The sequence below is a fragment of the Aplidium turbinatum genome, chromosome 8 (genome assembly GCF_918807975.1).
Source record: "Aplidium turbinatum chromosome 8, kaAplTurb1.1, whole genome shotgun sequence".
In the NCBI taxonomy this organism is placed as follows: domain Eukaryota; kingdom Metazoa; phylum Chordata; class Ascidiacea; order Aplousobranchia; family Polyclinidae; genus Aplidium; species Aplidium turbinatum.
In genome coordinates, this window is record NC_137479.1 from 3473443 (window position 1) to 3498029 (window position 24587).

Genomic DNA, 24587 nt, shown 5'->3' on the forward strand with positions numbered 1-24587 from the left:
AGTTTTGTTGTTAGAAAAGGAATTCATAGATTGCGTTTGAAGATCAAGGAATTGTGAGGTCATAAGTTACAACTGCTATGAATCACACAGCAAACAAAAAGATTTTTTATTTAGCAAATTGACTAAAGATCAGCGTTGCGTTCAAACGATGAAATTAGTAGCAAGTGTTTTGATAAAAAAATTGAAATCTACCAAGAAAATTTACTTCGGTTTTTCACGCCGCTTCTAAACATTTTCTGGAGATGTTACATTTACTGCAGCAATATGATGTTATTGGATGAAAGGTTTGTGTATGAAGTAAAATCCTGCGTCAGCACAAATCTTTGATTGACAACGCTAAAACAGAAACCACCAACCAGAAAATGAGTCATACATTTTTGCGGTTTTGTTTTCAGACAGTTCTCAGCCAGCGCGACGCTCCATATGAGCAATAAAGAAACACACAGTCTTCTCCGAAAAGAGCAATTTAGCAAAATTTCACCAATTGCATTTCAAAATGCATATGTTTGCATGAAAAGTATAAGACATTGGAGGCCCAAATTTACACACAATAAAATTCGATGATATTTAGGAAAAGTCAAAAAAATCTGGATGTATGGAGCCAGTGGTTAAGCCGCGACAGCACATTTGAAGTGCTTGGTGCTGATTCAGCACCACCTGGGCAATATAGGGTTAAATGCACGTAACCAGCAGGGTTGCCAACCTGTCTTCACCAAAAAAAGCCAGACCTAGTCACAAAAAAGCCTAAAAAAAAGCCAGAAGAAAATAGCTGAAAAAGCCAGTATAAAATAGCTGAAATAGCTAAGAAAAAGCCAATCAGTATTCATTAAACATACACATATAAAAAGTGCACAACCAAATAGTGTCCCACCGAACTTTGACTTCAGCGACAACGCAGAAACATATGGCGCTGTTAAAACAAAATAAATTGACTTGACTTGACTTAATGAAAAGACAAGTAACTAGAAAATTTTCTAGTTTCGGCTTCAAAACGACATTCGGTCGGACACTACAACCAAATATAAGTTAGAAATTACTGCTCCAATTGACGCTGACTGAATTTTTTTTTCTAAAAAAAAGGGAAAGATAAAATTAAGCCAAAAAAAGCCAAAATTATGTTGGCTTTTTATTAAGTTGACAAAAAATCGATGAAACATGAAAAAAAGCCAGAAAAAGCCTAATTCTTCTGCCTTTTTTTATTTAAAAAAAAATAAGCCAAGGGAGTTGAAAAACAGCCAGATTCTTAAAATCTGGCTTCAAAAAAGCCAAATTGGCCACCCTGGTAACCAGCTTCTGTGACGTAGGACAGTGAGCCTACAGATCAGTCAGCCTACTAGCCTACCTGTTTTTTCAAAGATGTTAGAAAGAATCATGTACAACAGATTATACTCGTTTTTAATTAGACATAAATTTTTCTATAACAATCAATTTGGTTTCAGGAAAAATCATTCCACAAGCCATGCTGCTTCAATGCTAATAGAAAGTATCACCAGTATACTCAATGACAATCATCTTGCATTAGGAATCTTTCTTGATTTATCAAAAGCATTTGACACCATTGACCATAAAATATTGCTAGCTAAATTATATCATTTCGGAATAGGAGTCGTGGCCTATGATTGGTTCATGAGTTTACCTGAGTAATAGAAAACAAAGAGTGGTTTTCAATGGCACACTATCTTCTAATGTTAACAACATATCTTTGGGTGTCCCACAAGGGTCTATCTTAGGCCCTCTTCTATTCCTGATTTATGTAAATGACTTTCCTAACTGCCTCCAACACGGAACTGCAATTATGTTTGCAGATGACACCACCATTATATATAAAAATAAAACCGTTTCTGCTATATATGATATGGCAAATCAAGAGCTTGTATGCATAGATCAATGGCTATCAACAAATCGACTGTCTCTAAATGTCACCAAAACCAAACATATACTATTTTCAAGTCAAGGAAGCAAGACACTATCATGCAACCCACCCTTAAATATTCGAAAAAACAACATAGAACAAGTTGCCTCAATAAAGTTTCTAGAAATAATTGTAAACGAGCATTTGTCATGGAAATCTTGCTTCAAAAAATAAGATCAACACTCTGCGTGACAAAAAAAAAATTAAGCCTTTCCTAAACAAACAAGCACTTCTCTCCATTTACCATTCTCTAGTTGAGAGTCAGATGTTATATTGTATCCCAACATGGTGTCATGAAAACAAAACTACATTGCAAAAGCTACAACGTAGCTTACTTGCAATAACTGTCTTCGTACTGTATTTGACATTGACCGCAGAAAAAGCATAAACGGTGTAATGGAACTCAATAATTTAAAATCAATTAACCACATGAAAACTACAGAGATTGCAACTTTCATGTTTAAATATTCAAAAAAGCTACTTCCCACAACATTCAATGATATAATTATGTGTAAACAATCAAGTAGCCTAACAACAAGAAGTAGGCTAATTCTCCTTATATTCCGATATGTTGCAGAATTAACACTTGCAAACAATCAATACGGTACATGGGGCCAACAGTTTGGAACAAGCTTCTCCTTATTATAAGAAATGAATGCAAAACTGTAAAAGGCTTTAAATCAAAAACGAACAAGCTAAATCTTCCTTGAAATAATCCTATCTAAGTATTCATGCACCAAACATACTAATACTTTTTTTTGCCCAGAAATGATAGGCCAATGTGTGTAGATTTATTAGCAAAAAAGTAAGGTTGTAAGTACTCCTACTGGCCTTCTGGTTCTTGTGTATTTTGTCCACAGATGTTCTACAATCTACAGAGTCTGCAGAAGTTTTTCCATCCTCTTCGACCAATCGCCATCTTTCGGTGAAGCGGTGGCCATGTGCTCCAACCAGTTGTTTTATATCAATATCTTGGACTGGATCGTCATACTATTGTCTGATTGTTTATCTATTTTTCTAACTTGCCGAATTGGATTTTTTTTTCGCTTTTGTTGTGGTTTAACGTGTAAAACATACGATAACCCAAATTTATCATATTACTGTGACATGCCACTACTCCATCCCAGCTGGCGATGCCTGTCGTTTTTGCATTAATTCAACGTTTGCTATCGTTGGATCAGTGTAGAGGTGACGAGTTTAGCTGACTGGGGTCTAAAATTATCGCTTTATCAACGCAACTTTTATCAAAGCACGCTTGATATGTTCAAGACAGAACTTCCCTGGGTATAATTGAATTTCCGCAAGATGATGATGTTGTTTTTGCTAGTTTGTTTTATTTGTTTTTGTCATTGTTTTCATGTCGTCAAGTTATAGCCTATCTATTTTGTGAGTCGTGCAAGGCCTATGGTGCGTTGCGCGTGAAATGGCTTTGCCCGTGGTAGGATTTTTTTGTGGGGTTTTCTTTGCCTGCCTTGCTCTTCTTTGCTATGAGCTAAACGCATCAAGACGTGTTCCCCTTAAGACCATCAGCACTCTTGATAACGCACCATGGCCGATCTTCATAGCAACTGTCCATACAAATCTTAAATATATCAGCTAAAGCTATGTGGGCTAATAAAGCTATAGCCTACAGTATATGTTGTTTATTTGTTTTTGGGGGGGGGGAAGAACAGTCACCTTCACGCGGTCCCCCCTGTAAGTAGCATCATAAAAAATGCGAAACGAAGACTGTCAAAACCGAACCTCGACCCGGAACGTTCAGTACAGGACCCCACGAGAACCGCTCTTTTCAGAGCGCGGCAGTTCCACTGTCGACAAGTACCGTCGTCCCACCATCTTACAGCTGAACGCTGAGGGCATCACATCCAGCAAGATTGATGTGATCGAGCAGCTCGCTCATAAGGACCGAGCTCTTGTCATCCTCCTCCAGGAGACCCACTGCACTTCTGCAGACAAGCTAGTAATTCCACACTACTCACTAGCTGGGTTTACCCAAAGCAGGAAGCATGGCCTTGCCACGTTTGTCCATGAGAGCTTAAACTGGACGCTTGCAAACTCCTCCGCCAATGAGGAAATAGAATGGGTTTGTGTGATCATTGAAAATTACAACATCATCAATGTATACAAGCCACCATCCTCACACCTGAACCCATCATCTATACCCGCATTCCCCTCACCCAGTATCTATGCTGGTGACTTTAACTGCCAGCACACCGACTGGGGTTACAAGTACATCAACAGCGACGGAGAATGCCTGGCTGCTTGGGCTGCAAACAACAACCTCGCCCTCCTTTACAATCCAAAAGATCCAGCCAGCTTCTGGTCCGGACGCTGGGGAACGGACACAAACCCTGACCTGGCCTTTGCAAGCATGGACACAGACAGCTCTCTTCCTGACAGACGTGTGCTAGAGAAGTTCCCACGTTCCCAACACCGACCTTCGCTTATCACTGCCCCTAAGCTTGTCTCTCCCATCCCAAGTGCCCCAGTGAAGCGATGGAACTTCAGAAAGGCCAATTGGAATCGCTACAGCCTCATAACCAATCAAACCGCGGCGAAACTACCCTCACCTTCTACCGCCAATGTGGATGAGGCTTACCAAGACTTCTGCCGTGCTATCAAATCCGCAGCTAAACAAGCTATCCCTCGCGGCCGTCGAAAGAACTACACGCCGTGCTGGGATTCAGAGTGCGAAACTTTATACCGCTCTTATATTCGTGCCTCACCAGGTGCTGCCTCTATCTCAGCCGCAACAAGACTGCTTGATCGGCTGGACTCACGGAGGCTAGAGCGATGGAAAAACACCGTCAACACTATCGACTTTACACACTCTAGCCGAATAGCATGGAGTACTGTCAACAACCTTACGGGCCGTTCAGCACGCCCTTCCCGCCAATGCCCCGTTACTTCCAATAACATCGCATCAGAACTTGTGAAAAACGGGACGTACAAAATAGGCGACCGCAAGTTCTCCAAACTTGTAAAGAGGGAAACGTCTGATCTCTGGAAAATCCCAACACCAGATGAGGAAAGCATTTCTGGTGAATTTACGTCCGATGAGTTCACCGCTGCCCTACAATCAACTAAGACCCGTAAGGCCCCTGGTCCCGATAACATCTGCCCCGAACTTGTACTCCATGCTGGCACCGCCATGAAGTCTTGGCTGCGCAAATTTCTGTCTTCCTGCTTATGCCAACTCAAAGTCCCCAAAATTTGGAGACGAGCCAAAGTAGTCGCGATCCCTAAGCCTCATAAGCCACAAGAGGATCCGAAGAGCTATCGACCTATATCTCTTCTCTGTATCCCTTTTAAAATCTTCGAACGTCTTATCTACACTAGAGTCGAACCAATTATAGACCCACTCTTGCCCCGGGAACAAGCTGGTTTTCGACGTGGAAGATCTACTGTAGACCAAGTCACTCTCATGACTCAAGACATCGAAGACTGCTTTGAGGCAAAGAAGAAGGCTGGTGCTGTGTTCCTTGACCTCACAGCCGCATACGACACCGTATGGCACCAAGGCCTCACCTGCAAACTCCTCCGCCTGCTCCCGGACAGGCACATGGTCCGCATTCTTCGTCGTATGGGCTGTTCTTCCGGACTATATGTTTGGGCATGATGTCATCAGCCACTCGACAGTCTCGTCATCCAGGGCCTTCAGTCCAAGCGTTCCATGTGGTGGTTGATGGATTGGGCAGTCATGGACGACATGATCTACTGTTTGGTCTGTGGCGCCACACTCGCATCCCGGTGAGGGAGCCAGACCCCATCTGCACATGTCTGAACGAAAGCGACCGACGCCGGTTCGTAGGCGGTTAAGCCGGACCCACGCAAGTCTTGCGAGGGACATTCCCGGAGGGTGGGGATCAACGTCGGGTAGGAAATCACGGAGTCGGGAGGTGTTGTTTTGCCACTCCATGTTCCATGTGTAGTTCGTCCAGTGTGCCGCACTTATTCCAAGATCTTCAACGTTGTTCAGAAGCTGTCGTGCGGCGGGCACAAATGGGCGTCTTGATTTCAGTCGCTGCTGTCCTCCAGGTAGGCGCTGGAGTGTACTGTGGAGGAGGTGGTCGGGGTCCAGTGCGCGACGAGCAAGGGAAATCATGGCTCCTTTACGGCGAAGCTCAGCAGGTTGGATGCCTGCAAGGATGGGAAGGCAGTCCGTTGGAGTGGGACGCAGGCATCCAGTCACAGTGCGTAGTGCGTCATTGATGGCGGTGTCAATGTGGCGGGTGTGAGAGCTGCGGCACCACACTGGTGCGCAGTACTCAGCGGTAGAATGGACGAGGGCCAAGGTAGCTGTGCGAAGGGTTTTCGCATCAGCTCCCCAGCCGGAACCCGCCAGCCGCCTCAAAAGTGCAACGCGCGCAGATAGTTTTTTGCGCAGTGACTCCAGGTGTCGTCGGTACGTGAGTGACCTGTCCAGGGTTACGCCGAGGTAGGTAGGTTCGGCGCAGTAGGGGAGGTGTTCGTCATCGGTGGTAACGTTGATCTCACGTTTTGCTTCCTTGTTGTTTAAATGGAAGGCCGCCGACACTGTCTTTGCCTTGCTGAGCTGTAGCTTCCATTTCTGGAGATATGTTGATATAGTTGACATGTCCTGGCTTAGGTTCCTCTCCATTGACTGCCAATCTCCGGCTGGATGCAGGAGAGCCAGATCGTCTGCATAAGCATACTTCCTGGAGATGGTGTCAGGCAGGTCGTAGATGTAAGTGTTAAAGAGGAGGGGAGCCAGGACAGAGCCCTGTGGGACGCCGTTCCTGAGTCGACGAAGTCTACTTCGTCGGCCGCTACCGGTGGAAAGGGTAAAACTGCGGTTTTGCACAAGTTCCATAATCATATGCACCATGTGCCTGTCAGGAAGGAGACGGAGTAGTTTGCAGGTAAGGCCGCTGTGCCATACAGTGTCGTAGGCAGCCGTGAGGTCGACAAACACGGCGCCAGCCTTCTTTTTTGCCGAGAAGCTGTCCTCGATGTCTTGGGTCATCAAAGTGACCTGGTCTACGGTTGATCTTCCGTGGCAAAAGCCGGCTTGTTCCCGAGGAAGCTGAGGGTCTATTATCGGTTCGACACGGGCGTAGATAAGTCTCTCGAGTATCTTGAAGGGGATACAGAGCAGAGAGATGGGGCGGTAGCTCTTCGGATCCCCTGGGGGCTTCTTCGGCTTTGGGACTGCAACCACTAGGGCTCTTCTCCAGATTCTTGGGATGCGCAGGTGACGCAAACAGCAGGAAAGGAAGTCTTTTAACCAGGACCTCATAGAGGGGGCAGCTTGGAGTATTAGTTCCGGGCATAGGTGGTCAAGGCCCGGGGATTTGCCTGGCTTTAGGTGCTGGAGGGCGGAGGCAAATTCTTCTGGGGTAAACTCACCAGAGATTTTGCCCTCGACAGGTGTTGGGACCTTCCAGAGGTCCGTCATTTCCTTGAGGACGGACTTGTCTGATTCACGGTCTCTCGTTTTGTGCACTCCATTTTTCACAAGTTGTGAGGCGATGGAATTTGCTGAGATGGGGCATTGACGACGAGAGGCACGTGATCTGCCAGTGAGGTTGTTGAGTGTACTCCATGCTGTGCGGCTGGAGTGCGTGAAGTCGATTGAGTCTATGGCTTCTGTCCAGCGCTTCTTCCTCTTTGAATCCAGTCTTGTCAGCAGGGCTGTTGCTGAGTTGGTGGTGGCGGTGCCCTGGGGGGAACGAAGGAAGTCGCGGTAGAGCCTGTCGCACTCCACATCCCAGCAAGGTATGTAGTTTTTCCGTCGACCTCGCGGGATGGAGTCTTTTGCCGCAGATATGATTGCATCACAGAAGTCCTGGTACGCTTCATCCACTTTGGTGGTGTGTGGGGATCGGAGGTACTGCGTAGCTTCGTTTGTGAGGAAGCTGTAGTATTCCCAATCGGCCTTTCTGAAGTTCCATCGCTTGACAGGCTTGCTCGGAATAGGTGTGGCGAGCAAGGGGGCCGTGATTAGCGAGGGTCGGTGTTGAGACCTTGGGAACTTCTCTAGCACACGTCTGTCCGGCTGGCGATCATCGGGGTCATCACTTGCGAAAGCCAGGTCTGGGTTCGTGCCAGTGTTCCAACGACCGGAGTGGAAGCTCGGTGCGCCCTTGGGATCGTATAAGAGGGCGAGGTTGTTGTTGGTTGCCCAAGCGGCCAGACTTTCTCCGTCGTTGTTGATGGAGTTGTAGCCCCAGTCAGTGTGGTGGCAGTTAAAATCGCCAGCGTAGAGGCTGGGGTGGGGGAACACTGGGATGGCTGTTGATGTTATCCGCGAAGGTGGGGGCTTGTAGACATTGACGATGTTGTAGCCTGCTACATCTACACAAAGCCACTCGATCTCCGATTGAGCTTGGGATTGGTCAACCAAGGACCAGCTCAGCCGGTCATGGACAAACGTGGCGAGGCCGTGTTTCCTGCTGCATGTTGCGCCTGCGAGTGTGAAGTTGGTTATTACCAACTTATCCACAGATGTACAGTGAGTCTCCTGGAGGAGGATGATGAGGGCTTGATGCTTGGTGGCCAGGTGCTCGATGATGTTGAGCTTGCTGGCCGTGATGCCCTCGGTGTTCAGCTGCAGTACGGTGGGTCGTCGGTACTTTTCGACAGTGCGAGCACTGCCGTGCCTTGAAAAGGGCATTTCCCTACCCACCCTGCGCTGAACAGTCTCATTAGCTCTTGTTTGACAAGCTTCGTTTCGCATACGTATTTTGTATAATTTCGTATGTTACTGACGGGGGGGACCACGTGAAGGTGCTTGTCTTCCTCCCCCATGATCCCCCATGGTCCGCATGATCATGGAGCTCGTTTACAACAGAAGCTTTACCCTCAACACCGGAAGTGGTAAACCAAGCAGGTTACGACGCCTTAAAAATGGCGTCCCTCAGGGATCTGTCCTGGCCCCCCTTCTGTTTAACATCTACATCCACGACTTGCCAATCACGGTATCCGCAAAATACGCCTACGCCGATGATTTGGCCATTTTACACTTGTCGAATCAATGGGACACATTGGAAGAGACTCTAAACCAGGACATGTCGACACTTTCGGCATACCTCCAGAGATGGAGACTGAAGCTCAGCGAAACCAAAACAGTGACGACAGCCTTCCACTTAAACAACCGGGAAGCGAAGCGTGAGCTCAAGATCAACACCGATGGAAAAACCCTGCCCTTCTGCCCAAACCCTAAATATCTAGGGGTAGTCCTGGACAGGTCGCTCACTTACCGTCAACATTTGGAGTCACTACGCAAAAAGATCTCAACACGCACAGCTTTGCTAAGGCGTCTGGCCGGCTCAGGCTGGGGAGCCGGAGTCGATACCCTGCGCATTGCCACCATTGCGCTAGTTCACGCTCCAGCAGAATACTGTGCACCTGTCTGGAGTCGCAGTGCCCACTGCCATCAAATTGACACTGCCATAAATGACGCCTTGCGTATCGTGACAGGATGCCTGCGACCTACACCATCGGAAAATCTCCCTGTCCTTGCAGGCATCCAACCAGCTGAGCTTCGTCGCGAAGAAGCTATCCTGTCTCTTTCTCGTCGCGCTACGAACCCCAACCACTTGCTCTACTCAAGTCTCTATGAGTCTGTGAACGAGAAACCTCAGCGACTGAAATCGAGACACCCATTTGTACGTGCCGCACAACTCCTGATGAAAACTGCTGAAGACCAATCCATCAGTGCGGCTACCTGGGCGGACCACCAATGGAGCTCGGAGTGGAAGAAGAACTCCTCAAGACTCCAAAGTTTCATCTCCGACACCGGCAACCACCCAACCGGAATGCATTTGCCAAGGAAGGCCTGGGTGCGGCTCAACCGCCTGCGTACTGGCGTCGGACTATTCCGCTCGAACATGCACAAATGGGGGATGGCTCCATCCGCGATTTGTGAGTGTGGCAAGGAGGAACAAACCGTAGACCACACCATTTGTAATTGCGCCATCTACCACGCGCCAAATGGTGTGCGTGGTCTGCGTGAACTGGATGACAAATCAATTGAATGGCTGCTCGACACCTGCCCAAACATCTAGACCGCGTCGCCGCCACTGCCCAAGGGTGGTAAAAGGCAGAGCCCCTCGACCCTTGGAGTGGCGAAGAAGGTTCAAACGAAGAAGAAGAAGATTTGTTTTTGTTTTGTAACATTTTCTTTTCTTTATTTTCCCTTTATATCTTAAATTTTTCTGAAAGTGTTGCAACCGTGCCAAATTTCTTTCAACTCAATAACTTGCTTTGGTCACAAGCACGTTTTAACGTTCGCGTTTTGTCGCTTCTACCCTTTTCTCGACCTTTGCTATGTTGACAAAATGTATTGTTTTGATATGATGGTCAGAAATAAAAACAACTGAACTGAACAGTGATAAACATTGTTATGCAATTCCCAACAGGTGTTGAAACGGTTTGTGCAATGTTTTACTGGTGTTACGAAGTGTTGCAATCTCTGCAGTGGCGTAGCCAAGGGGGGGGGGGGGGGGGGGGGTTGGGGGTTACAACCCCCCCTTTGGCACGCGTGTGACGTCACCATATTCAGAATGATGCTTTCAGTCTAAAAAAAATTGCTTAATTTAAAACAAAATTGCATTAAAAGAGCAAGTTTTGCCGCTACCAAACATCTTAGCCAGGAATTAGCAACAAGAAAACATAGAGACTTAGCTTTATTTCCAAAAAATGCCAAAGAAAACATGATCTTATCATTTTGCTATGCCACCAGACACCACCATTTTACAGGAATATTCGTAACTACATTTTTGTTGAAAATGCTCTCAGAATGCACCAAATTCAAAGTAATTTTTCAAAATTTTCTGGGGGAGGCCCCCCAGACCCCCCGCCCTTGGGTCTTCAAAACCCCCTCCTTTTTCTTCTTTCTGGCTACGCTACTGAATCTCTACTCATTTTTTAAAATATTCCATGACGTAAATTATGTGACGTTTCATTTGGGGAACGATTGTTTGTAACACCTGTAAGAAACCGCCAACCAATCAGAACGTAGGCCTAACTTATATTTAAGTGACTATCGTCCAATTGTAACCCTTCTAGCATTCAGGATTCAGCCAGAGAGTTTATCCTGCTTTGAACTTTGTTTGGTAATTAAGCTACATATTGTCCGCCCGTTAGAGAGAGAGAGAGAGAGAGAGAGAGATGATTGTTTATTTGCCTTTCTAATACGAGTCGAGAAAAAGAAACACAATTACATACAAATTAAAATATAGCGATAGAAAGGTCTGGCAGCACCGAACAACCTTGCGGTTAACCAGTCAAGGTGCTGCCTGACATCAGACATCATACATTTGCAGCGTTAGACATTACAAGTTATAGCCTACATTAGCTAAATCAATAAACAGCATGATTGAACAGTAGCTTCGAAATCGAAATGAAACATATAAGGTTTTGTCGGAAAATGAATCAAGACCAGCTAGGAAAACATGAGCATAATAATAAATCATATCGGGTATAATAACACAAAGTACACAAATACGAGGTTACATGTAGATAAAATAATTTAACTAAACAAGTATGTTTAATAAGAATTTAACAAGGTAATTTTATAAAGTTTTTTAAACAAAGCAAGGTGTTTGCTTTTCATACATTCATCCAATTCACTCTACAATTTAGTACCCCGATGTGCCAAAAGATTGTGTGCCACGGATTTGTTTAATTGTGGAAGAAAATACTTCATTTGTGCGTAACCACCGTTAACTCAGTGGTTACGCACCCGACTCAAGATCAAGCGGCGCTGGTTCGGCTCTCAGGGTATATGATTGAGCAATGCATTTGAGGACTGCTCTCCATTCAGTGACAACGAGTGAATCAAATAATTTCCCGCCATCAACACTTTAACAATCGGAAAGTTTCACTCTGTCAATCTCGGTAACCGGCCCTGCGTCAAAAGCCTCTATAGTCTACAAGTATGCGAAACTACCAGGAGTAATCCAGTAGCGTAGCCAGAAATTTTGAAAGGGGGGGGGGTTTGACGACCCAACGGCGGGGGGTCTGGGGGCCCTCTCCCAGAAAATTTTGAAAAATTACTTTGAATTTGGTGCATTCTGAGAGCATTTTCAACAAAAATGTAGTTACGAATATTCCTGTAAAATGGTGGTGTCTGGTGGCATAGCAAAAGAAAAAGATCATGTTTTCTTCGGCATTTTTCGGAAATAAAGCTAAGTCTCTATGTTTTCTTGTTGCTAATTGTTTGGTATTAGATGGCTAAGATGTTTGGTATTGGCAAAACTTGCTCTTTTAATGCAATTTTGTTTAAAATTATGCAATTTTTTTTAAACTGAAAGCATCATTCTCAATATCGTGACGTCACACGCGTGCCAAAGGGGGGGGGGGGGGTTGTAACCCCCAAACCCCCCCCCCTTTGGCTACGCCACTGAAGTAATCTATCAGAGGCTTTGTCACTCCGAGGTTAGCGATTTAAAATCAAACCAACATAAGAAAAAAGAGTTAACTTATAGTTTGGATGGGAATCGAACCCACGTCATCAAAATGTATTTCCTAGCCTTAAACCACTAACTAGATCACGCTGGCTACGGCGGTACTTTCACTGATTTTACTTTCTATCAGAAATGTTTTTTTTTTTTTCTCTGTTTCACCTATAACTTTCTGATTGGTTGAAACGCTGTTCCTGTAACTTCTTTGCCGCTTTGAACCATGTCGTTTGTGTGCGACTATCCGTTTCTACAGGCAGCACCTTGACTGGTTAACCGCAAGGTTGTTCGGTGCTGCCAGACCTTTCTATTGCCATATTTTGATTTGTATGTAATTGTGTTTCTTTATATCGAGTCGTATTAGAAAGGCAAATAAACAATATCTCTCTCTCATTGCCTTTACCTTGCAAATGTTCTCGCTCAACTTCTGATCAACAAAGCAGTTGGACAAGACATCTCTGCAGTTAATTAGGCGGACCATAAATGGAAGTCAAGTAGGCTTACCGCCAGACTCCATTCGTTCATCACCGATACCCGCGCCGTCGGTCTGATAGCCCACTAGGCTGCAATACAAGCCTGGGTGCGCCTCAACTGTCTTCGTAGCCTACCAAGTGTCAAAATTTACCGCTCGACCATGCACCAATGTTGAATAGCCTCTTTGCCCTGTGAATGCGGTGTTGAGGAACAATAAACCGCAAACCATATCATCAACGATTACAGGCTACAATCTTCAGTTCAAGCGACCTAACAGAGTGGATGGTCTGCGCGTCTTGGATAATGAACCTATAGCCTAAAGTTCCAATATTGATGTGGATGAGCAGTCATAATAATTTAATAATACAGTAGGCTAATAGGACATAAAAGAAACCCATCCTCTGGCAAAAGCCCGTTTCAATGCGGCCCAGGAGAGCAGGTGTTGAACAGACTCTTTATTTCAAGTATTAAAATATCTACCCTTCTAACGGATTCTTTTGCCCTCATAAAACTTTCTTTCTAGCTAAGTCACTGTATTTGTATCATATCACTGACCAACAGCAAGATATCTTTACTGTTTGTCTTACAAATCAATAATCGTGTTTGGCCAGTCAGTCTCAGTTTTGTTTCAGTTTATTTGGCATTCGAATTGTAGTTGTATGCTAAATGAGATAGGCCTATGTATAGGGCCTACCAAATTCTGGACCTGTTTTTAACAAGTTGCTTAATTCTTTGGACTGCGGTAAAAGTTAGTTTTAGTATCAACCGAAGATGGACAGCAGTAACCTACAAACGGCATGAATTAACGAAGAAGCGATTTCTGTACAACAATGGCAGAATTTACAATTTTCAACGACGAAAACGAAAAGAAAAATGTACGAAACAAAAGCTATCGTTAAGGATTAGATCTCAAGAGTAAATAAAAGGTAGACGCGACAAGTAGGTAACACAAACAATAGAAGGAAAGAAATGAAAAGAACTGGAGTCGTGTTCACAAAAAAAAAGTACAACCAACGGTAAGTTATAACAAGACTTTACACTTTAAATGTTTACGAAATGTCTGTTTTGCATCGTTCAGTTAATATGCAGTATTCCTATGGTCTAATAGCACATGGGAATATCTTGAAAGATGTCGCCACTACACCCATAACTGCTGGAACCATACAGGTTATTGTTGTTGGAAGGCTTGTGATTGAACAGCTCCTGAGTCCAGCGCGATGAGCAGAGAACATTGAAGGCGCCGTCGTATAGGGAGGTGCCTGGGTCGTATCCAATCCATGCTGCCAACTGTCCGACCGTTTCGATGTTATTCATAGGACTGAAGTTACTCTGCATGCCCTGGGTGCCATATGACTTCACGGTGTCGTCAAAGAGCTGACCGATGGACTTAGACCCGAACTTATCAGCTGCATGCTGAAAGACGTTAGTAACAACAACGTTCCCAAATTTCTTGTTTTCTGAAAAACAAGAAAACACAAACAACTCATTGCTATCTGCCTGCTCAAGAACTTAAAAATGGATGATCATCATAATATTAATAATAATAATGTTATGGTTTTATTTATTGTCGCTCTATAACTGTAATGGTGTTTTAGGGACAAGGCTCATTTTTTCATTTTATAGGCTATCTGGTTTAACGATGTCATCACATTATTACACGACTGAGTGATGCTCACTGATTTATGCAGGAAAGAATAAAAAAAATTAATAAATCAAATTAATAAATCGGTACCGTTTTGAAATTATTCGGTTTGACATGACCTGGAAATCTCAGATCTACCAGTACCAGCATTTGCAATTGTAGGGCGACAATAAATAAAACAATAACATTTATTACTTAGTCCTTCCCGTTAGCTTAGTGGTTAAGCGCTCGACTGAAGATCGCGCAGCGCTGGTTCGGGTCTCAGAGTGTGCAACGCATTTCAGAACTACTCTCTATTCAGCAGTACCTAGTCCTACTGGATGAAATAATTCCCCGGCAATAACATTTCAACAGTCGAAAACTTCACTCTGCCAATCTCTGTGACCGGGCCTGCGTCCAATGCTCTACAACAAACTACCAGGAATAACTTATCAAAGGCTTTGTCAGTCCGAGGATAAAGATTCAAAACTAACCAACCATTATTATTAACAACTAGGCTATAGTATAATCTTGAAGCTTCAAGATCAAGCGGCGCTGGTTCGACTCTCGGGGTGTGCGCTTGAGCAACGCACGTTAAGGACTGCTCTCCATTCAGCGGCAACTAATGGATGGAATAATTCTTCGGCAACAACACTTGAACAATTAGAAACTTCACTCTGTCAATCTCGGTGACCGGGCCTTGATTCAAAGCCTCTACAAGTATGCGAAACTGCCAAGACTAAGCTCTCAAAGAAGCTTTTTCAGTCGGAGGATAAAAATTCAATCAATCCATCGTTTTGGAATATGTTCGCAAACTGCAGCCAGGACAATCAAACAAGCAAATACCTAAAAGATAAGTTACCATTTTTTCTAATGCTGCTTTAAGACCTGATTCAGACAACACCCTAGTAGGCTACGGTAAAGCTTAGATGAATTAATGGGCTTAACCATAATCACAATATTGAACAAACTTTGTGGCCTAATATCTTTTTAGTTTGTTGTTAAATAACTTTGGTTTTTACTTTTCAAACATTTGATAAGAAATGCCTTTCAATTAAATTTTGAAGGCAAAGCGTTATACCTCTATTGTAGGTGCCAAACCAGTTTTCACATGGCACCATGTAGTCGACTGGCGTCTGCTGAGCAGCTGCTGCTGCCTTCTTGTCATTCTCCACAATGAAATAAACGCCAATTCCAATACCAACCGCCACCAACACCACAAGGACGAGGACTGTGACAATCACCGGTGTCGTGCAGCACTTCTTCTCAGTGGGGGATGCTGCTGCCTACGGTAAAAATGCAGTAAAGTTCAAATAAAAAATAGCTTTTGATATTCATATATTATTTGAAAGGTAGCTATAATACTTAAACTTGTTGACGAATGGAAGGCCTTCTCTATAAAATGAAAAATTAGGAAAACCTGATTCAACTCTAGGTGTAAGCGCTTAAGCAATATTTAATAGACAGCTCTCTATTAGGGTGGCTCATTTTCCTTGATGTTCTTTAAACTTTTTGTCAGTTTAGAATAATGTTTCATTTTGCTCACTGATATTTGCAAACCAAAATTTTTTGTTGGGTTTTGACCTTTGACCCTGGTTCACCCAAGGAGAGATTCTGAATTTTTCTGAAAAATTAGTAAATTTCGAAGTGGTTTAGCAGTATCTGAAGAGGGGATTTCTCAAAATTTGACCACGTGATTTTGACGTCACTTCCTCTGTTAACTTCCACGTGGAACATCTTCACCCTACTCCAAGTGTGAGAGTCACTAATAGTAATAGTACAATAATAGTACATGCTTTTAGTGTCATTTTAGTTGATTTTACAGCCTTTTCGCTGTCAGTGTATCTATAACATATAGACCAATAAAAAATTTTAGGCACAAAAGATGATAGCCATTTTAGAGTATTTCAAGGCCCCTGATTCCGAAAATGCACTTAATTTTTTCGAATTGGCTCTAGTTTTCGAGATATTCGACAATGAAAATATTTTTGAAATCGTTACTCAAAAGTGTCAAAAGCTTTCAATTAGCAAATTACTTATTTTCAGCTCTGTTTACCATTATGATGTCATAATTTCACTTGTCTAGTTCAATTGGTTCATATTGCACGAAAGTTCAAAATGCAAGCAAAGGTTGAAATGAACTGTGTTTAACGTAAGGGAGTCATAAATATTCAATGAAAACAGTTGTGAATCAGTAGTCTCTATTCTGTGAAACACTTTGAATTATGCAATTCAATCTTATAAAGCTGTTATCGATTATTATCTGTCTATGATATTCACTTATTAGAGCGAATTACTTTTCACTTATTCAATCTTCACAAATGATGTTTGTAGTAAAATGTTATAAATTGGCAATGTGAAACTTTGTATTTCAAGAAAAATATATCCAACGAATCAACGCTGATAGAATAAAGTAAAGTCTTGTTCTCGAAAGTTTGCTTTGAATTCTTTTAGAAACTATCATTTAGTTGAAAGCTTTCACTTACCAAGGTCGGTGCGGGAGCTGCAACCACTTGAAGTACAGGCGGTTGTGAAGGGGCCTGATAGAGAGTGGGCTGGTAGACCGGGTTCACTACTGCGGGATAGTAATCTTGAACCACGGGTCTGACTTGTCTTGGGACATTTTCAACCACTCTTTGGTTAGAATTGACTCTTTGGGGTACTCTGTCATCTTCAACCATAAACTGACCAGTCTGACCGGGAAGTGACGAGTAGAAAGCCATTGCAAAGGATTCGAAATTTGTGGACTTCCTGCTCTTTCGTTCGCTTATTTCTGTCTGTGCCGTGTCATGTTGAAACCTTGTGCAATGATCTTCACAACGATCAAGCTTCACATCCAACAAAGAGACTGAAAATATGTTTCAAATAATTAAAACCAAGCTACTCGTGATGTGGTGTTGTATTTCATAATCCTCTTTGTGCCAAACAATGATGCAGCTCAGGTGGCGAATTATTTGTGAAAGCACATACATTCATACAAGTGCCGTATTTCATTTGTTTCTGTTCTTTCAATTAAAATTTTGTAACTTGTTGCAACAACGCACCTGCCAACAGTAGCTTATATATCTACATATCAGCTTCCATGCAGACAGCAAATCAATCCTTTTTTACATTGATTCAACGTCTGCAAACATTGAATCAATGTAAAAATTATTGATTTGTTGTGGGGACTATCATATCAAGCATGACTAGGCCATTATGACCACGACCAGCCAAAATTCTTGTAGCCTAGTAACCAGTGGCGTAGCCAGGAATTTTGAAAGGAGGGGGGTTTGACGGCGTGTTTGCCCAAGACGACACCCAGAGGCGGGGGGTCTGGCGGACGTCCCCAGAAAATTTTGAAAAATTAATTTGAATTTGGTGCATTCTGAGAGCATTTTCAACAAAAATGTGGGTATGAATATTCCTGTAAAATGGTGCTGTCCGGTGGAATAGCAAAAGGATAAGATCATGTTTTCTTCGGCATTTTTCGGAAATAAAGCTAAGTCTCTATGCTTTGTTGCTGCTAATTCCTGGCTGAGATATTTGAATGTTCGGTATTGGCAAAACTCGCTCTTTTAATGCAGTTTCGTTTAAAATTAGGCAAACTTTGTTTTAGAGACATAAAGAGACTGAAAGCACCATTCTCAATATCTTGACGTCACACGCGTGCCAAAGGGGGGGTTGAAACCCCCAACCTCACCCCCCCCCCCCCCTTGGCTACGCCGCTGCTAGTAATTAAAAAACTTTTCTTTCGGGCAAACTTTAACGTTTGCGTTTTGTTGCTTCTAAGGTTGTCAGACTCTTGCTACATGATGGCATGGTCGAAAATAACAATCAAGCATGATGATGGTAGGCTAAACCGAGCTTGGGCTTTCATATAACTTACAAAATTAAAAAAGGAGTTGCAGCTTATTTCAAAAAATATAAGATAATAACTCAAACGTTTTCGACACGTAGCCTACGTGTGTCCTCATCAGAAATTACTTAAATCTGCTATATACATAAAATAAATTGAATTTACTTGTAGACTACTGATTCTTGCATCACTTGTTCAGTTTGTGCTTTTCAGTCCGAAGTGTCGTTACAATTAGGCTACAGTGCATAGTCAGATTTATCTTATAATTTTCATTTTATGTAGGCTACTGTAGGCTAGATTGCAGACTTGGACATGCACATGATAAAGTAATTCCTGATGAGGACACACGTACGTGTCGAAAACGTTTGAGTTATTGTTCCGGACAATCGTTCACCAAATCAAACGTCACATAAAACCGTTATGGTCTACTTAACCTAGCTGGCGTTTTACGTCATGGAAATTGCTAAAAAATGAGCCGAGATTGCAACATACCTCGTAAGACCTGTAAAACATTGCACCTGCAGCATAACATTGCACAACCGTTTGAACACCTGTTGAGAATTGCTTCACAATCTTTATCACTGTTACGTCACGGAAGCTGGTTACGTGCGTTTGAAATATGTCAAGTCAGTTTCGTCATTTAGAATGGTCATTTTGAAAAGTTGGTCGAATACTTAACTGTGTGCTTGGTGCTTACCAACTAGACGAAATTTCCATCTTTATCTCAGTAATTTGTATTGTGGTGACAAGTTTTCTACTGCGTAGTGCATACGCGTTGCACTAATTTTCGACAGCCGGTGGCTATTTTTTGCTGAAATAAAATTCTTAAAAAAGACGTTTCAGAAGAGTAGCCTATTCCTTTTCGAGGTCATCGCATACAGACGAACGGATCCGGGAATTTTATGTTACAACTTTCCCACGAAGATATTATGGTTTACCACTGTGACCATAAAATATAAAGAGGCGTTGTTGTCGGTTGGCAGAGATGGGCAAGATCACCAGTATTGGTGATCTTGAAGATCAAGATCAAGATCACCAAGAATAGGTGATCTTGAAGATCAAGATCAAGATCACCAAACTATGTGATCTTGAAGATCAAGATCAAGATTGTGATCTTGAAGATCAAGATCACTTTTTGTGTACTTGAAAAAAAATGAAGTTTTTGATCAATGATGTAGTAAAAAATAATCACTATAAGCAACCTGGGTAAAGGTATATAGTTGGTATTGCTAACTTTTACTTTTAACTACTCGATCGCTGGCCTAAGAATTGTAATAAGTTAGTGACTGTTGCTATCAGGCCCAGGCGCGGATCTATGGGGGGGGCCCAAGGGGCCCGGGCCCCCCCCCGAAATTTTGTGAAAAATTGTTGAATGGTTTGATATGCTTCTAAACAGCTTATATTAGTCCCACAGCGGGCTTACAACCCCCCTTTTGGCACGCGTGTGACGTCACGATATTGAGAATGATGCTTTCAGTCTCTACTGTAGGCCTATGTCTCTAAACCAAAGTTTGCCTAATTTTAAGCAAAACTGCATTAAAAGAGCGAGTTTTGCCAATACCAAACATTCAAACATCTCAGCCAGGAATTAGCAACAGGAAAACGGTTATAGGCAAATTGTTCGTAAGCAATTGTTCGTAAAGCAATTGTTCGTAAGCAATTGTTCGTAAAACAATTGTTCGTAAACTGTTTTTCGTAAAATGAAATCCGTAAAACAATTCTCCGTAAAGCATTTCTTCGTATACATCAAATTTTAACTGCATGCACGAAAAAATGCTTTAGGAAGAATTGTTTTACGAAGAATTAATTTTACGAACAATTGCTTACGAACAATTTGTCGGACACCCATAGAGATCAATTAGCTTTATTACCGAAAAAATACCGAAGAAAACATGATCTTATCCTTTTGCTATGCCACCGGACAGCACCATTTTACAGGAATATTTATACCCATATTATTGTTGAAAATGCTCTCAGAATGCACCAAATTCAAAGTAATTTTTCAAAATTTTCTGGGGGAGGCCCCGCAGACCCCCCGCCGCTGGGTGTCGCCTTCGGCGAACACGCCGTCAGGCTTCGCCCGCCGGCCGTCAAAACCCCCCAATTCCTGGTTACGCCACTGATTGTTTATATCTGTTTTATCTTTTTCTTACTTTTTAATTCATTTTCAAATTTTCTGGCCCCCCCCAAAATAAAATCTTAGATCTGCGCCTGATCAGGCCTATCAATTTTTGACGTAGTTTGCGTAGAATCGCAACGTCACACCCAAGGCGAGGTTAATTACAGTAGTAAGTTACTGAAAAAGTCGCAAAATTTGAAATTGTTTGTATACTTTTTATTTATAATAAATGAAAATAAATAAACTTTAAACTGCATAATTTTTTACCAAATTTTTGTCTGGTTCATGTGAGAGTTTTTATACGTGTTAGGCTTACTAAGTAGTTTTAGCTTTCACTGTAATATGTCAATGTTTATTGCACCATTTATGCATCTTGCAACCTTGATAGTCTTGATACTGTTGTCTGCTATCAAAAAAGTTCAGAGGTTTGCGGTCAGACAAACCGCTCCATACTCAGACCGTAAACAAGTCTTGGTCTAGTTGATTTGCTGCAATAAACCACTTTGCAGGACCAAAGTCGGCTTGAGTCCACATTTTTTAACACCGCCATTCTAGACTTTTGAAGCATCTAAAATTGGGTCAAAGAAAGCAAACATTTCTTTTAATGCACACATGGAAATTGTGAACAAAGTTAAATCATTTTTTATTATACGTCAACATAAAGTACGGTACACGGAAGTTGACTTCTTTATTATGACCAACACAGAAAACTTTTTCAATTTTGAAATGGCAATACTGACCAGATTAGATGGAAACTTTAAATCGTTTTTTGTTAGACACATATCATATTAACAGTGGCTTAATGTTAGTAGTTACCACTAACTACCTTGTGCAGTACGAGTTCTAAAAAAATGCCTCTATCTACTAAGTAAACTTCAATTTTAAAGTGATCTTGATCTTATTGTTCTTCAAGATCAAGATCACACAAAAAAAAGTGATCTTAGATCAAGATCAAGATCACCAAAAAAAAAGTGATCTTCAAGATCAAGATCAAGATCACGATCTTGATCTTCAAGATCACTTGTGATCTTCAAGATCAAGATCATGCCCATCTCTGTCGGTTGGTACAGCAGAACATAGAAAATATAAAGACGGAGACTGACTAGTGTTTGTACGGAAGCACAGGCAAGAAAATATAAAGACGTTTTGTTGTCAGTTGGGACGGAAGCACATCAAGAAAGAAAAAATAAAAGATGTGTTCTTGTCAGTTGGGACCGAAGAACTTCAAGCTAAAAAGTAAAGACGTTTCTTTGTTGGTTCGTGGCAAGAAAGAAAATTAAAGACTATCGATTTGTGCTTGAAGATTCAACTGGACGAATCCAAGCAAGTTGTGTGGAACTTTCGATAGCCGAGATTGGAAGACTCCAGAAGGGGTTAGACTTCATATAGGCCTACCCCTACAACTACGGTATTGTGCATTTAAATTATTTTTCTATTTTTACGGTCATTGCAGTTAAGTTTTTATAACTACTGTAATAATTTGTGTGTTTGTGTAACTTAATTTTTTTAATTGTTAAATTAAGTCCCAATATTTAATATGTCTACACTCGGTGGCGACAAGGACTCGACCGCCGTCGACTCGATTGGGTTTAAACCTGATGATGTTCTTTGCGGTCGTGCAGGACATTCTGGGGAGGGACCCAGTAATGATGAGGCTAAGTTAATCAGGGAGGCCCGGTATCTTAGAAGGGATATTTTGACTCAAATTGGAGAACTTTCTCTAGCCCTAGGTTCTTTGAGTGATAAGCGGGAATTGTTAATTTTTAGAACTAACTTATCTACTTTGGAAGAGGATTTACGGCATTTCCATGCACTTTTGAGTAAAATTTTCAACTCTGAAAATTTGGCAGAACTTCGTGATAGGGTAGATCCCGAATTTAACTCGTTAAAAAATAACTTCGAACAAAAAGAAAGTGAGTTCTCAGATATGTTGGATGCTGACATACATCCTGAGGATAGCGCCTCAAGTGTAAGCACTAGGATGTCTAGGAGCTCGTCACGGATAGTTGCACAAATTAACCTGCAAATAAGACGAGAGGAGCTCCAGATCCAAGCCGAAGCGAGAGCTGCTGAGGCCGCCGCGAGAGCTGAGGCCATACGAGCTGAGGCAAAAGCTGCTAAGGCCGCCGCGAAAGCTGAGGCCGAAGTGAGAGCTGCTGAGGCCGCCGCAATAGCTGAGACCATACGAGCTGAGGCCGAAGCGAGAGCTGCTGAGTTCGCACTCAAAGACGCTCAGTTGAGGGCTGAACAACTTAAGGAAGTAGCTTTAGGTAAATATCGATCAGAGGTGGGATCCTGGCGTAGCTCTAAGAAGGGCTCTTCAAGCCATTCCAGAAGTGAACATCAATCGCGGTTAACTTTACATAACCTTTTCCAGACGCCTGTTCAATCTGTAAGTGGACCAGTACAATCCACATGTTTTCAAGCTGCTTCAGGATCGAGGTCTCGGGGCCGCGGCTAAGGGTCTTCTGAAGGCTCTAAAGCAAAGGCCTGCGAATTATTGTCGAACTCCTCCCCCAGAGAGTACAGGTCACGGGGCCGCTATCAGAAGTAATGTTTTTCCCCCTTCGCAGTTTTCTGCGCCGCTAGTTTTTGATCGCCCAGCTACACGTAATTTGGGTAGTTGTGAGGATCGTGATCGTGCTGTGCATGTGACTGAGCCCCCTCAACCCCTTAAGGGATATAGCTTGTCTTCTCCCGCTAAATCGAGTTCTCAACAGCAGGATTGCTTTTTTGAATACCAAAACAGTAGGACGTTTTTTGATAAAGCGGCCTTAATTGGTTACGATGGTGATAATATGCCATTTATCTTCTTTAAAAATCGTATTACGGCTTTAATGGCAGCTTCGCCCTTTAAAGGGACTTGTTTGACTTTGTTACAAGCAGCTTGTGTGAGAAAAGCTGCTCAAACGATTGCTAATTTGGTTTCCGACACTCCAGGCTTGTCAGAGGAAGACAGGATAGAAATGTCATTAGCTCGCTTGTCTCAACGTTTTGGAGTTTGTAGAGGTCTTTTCGCCGAACCGGAAATTAGGAAGTAGGCTACCGCTATGGTGACAAATTGACTTCGATCTCTTCTAGTGATTTTAAAGATTTTAAAGTTGAATTGTCGCAGTGCCTGTGTTGTAATATATTGTTTTACGTTATTTCTACGTACTTTGTTTCTGTACTGCTCCTTGTTCTAATGATTACTTCGTTGGCGTGTTTTGTCCTTCTGGCTGTTCTCTATTTTGTGTTGCTTGTTGTTGTGAGCTGCCTACCTTCATTTTTAGTATGTTTTGAGTTGGGATGGCCGCATTTTAAGTTGGTTAAAACTTTATGAATAAAATCATCTTTAGTTTCATGACAATTTAACCAACTTAAAATTTCAACTAGAAATCGCAAAGGATGGAGAGGTTGTTAAAACCTCAGCGATTAGACATTGAGCCTGGCAATGTACAAGCGGCCAGAGAATTTAGACACTGGCGACAAGTCTTTGAGAACTATATTCAGGAGCACTTACAACAGGGACCTGCCGAAAACGAAGCAGGCGAAGCCAACCGATTAAGTCTTAAATTAAAAGCATTGATCAGCATGATTTCGCCCCAAGTTTTTGAATACATTGATGAGTGCGAGACTTATAAAGGAGCCATGCAGCTTTTGGAACAAATTTATATCAAGAAACCAAACGAAATATATGCGCGACATGTGCTGGCATCTACAAAGCAGCACTCAGATCAAACCTTACATAAGTTTCGGCACCATTTAGAAAATTTAGCAAAGAACTGCAATTTTAAAGCTGTGTCTGCAGCAGAACATAAGAATATTATGCTGAGAGACGCATTTATCAATGGAATATTTTCGCGGAATATCAGGCAGCGTCTTTTGGAGAATAAAACTTTGGATTTTGAGTCGGCTTTCAGCCAAGCGTTATAGTTAACTGAAGCAGAAAAAGAAGCCAAAGATTTTGAAGTTTACGACAGCCACAAAACTGATTTCTCAGAAAGGGACGTGTTAGCGTCAGCCTCTAAGAGTGACATAAACGTTAGTGACAACAACGAAAAATCCGACAATCTATTAGCCACTTATACTCAAAATCAATGTTACTTCTGTGGGAGTAAGCGTTCTCATAACCGCAAGAACTGTGTAGCGCGTTCATCAGTTTGTTTTAAGTGCAACAAGAAAGGACATTGGGCAATAGTCTGTCAAAAGAACGG

The 24587-nt window shown here is 42.5% G+C and overlaps 2 protein-coding genes across 2 annotated transcripts; one reads left to right on the forward strand and one right to left on the reverse strand.

Annotated features, from left to right (window-relative positions):
• Positions 1–13426: 13426 nt before the first annotated feature.
• LOC145775755 (uncharacterized) lies at positions 13427–17260 on the reverse strand. The gene is made up of 3 exons (XM_082587117.1): positions 16921–17260; positions 15516–15720; positions 13427–14270 (listed from the first exon to the last, which is right to left on the reverse strand). Exons 1-3 carry the CDS (start codon positions 17155–17157, stop codon positions 13915–13917), a joined length of 798 nt encoding a protein of 265 aa, XP_082443243.1. The 5' UTR covers positions 17158–17260; the 3' UTR covers positions 13427–13914.
• Positions 17261–23778: 6518 nt separating this feature from the next.
• On the forward strand, positions 23779–24306 carry LOC145775441 (uncharacterized). Its single transcript, XM_082586737.1, has one exon. The coding sequence runs from the start codon at positions 23779–23781 to the stop codon at positions 24304–24306; it is 528 nt and encodes a 175-aa protein (XP_082442863.1).
• The last annotated feature ends 281 nt before the right edge of the window (positions 24307–24587 follow it).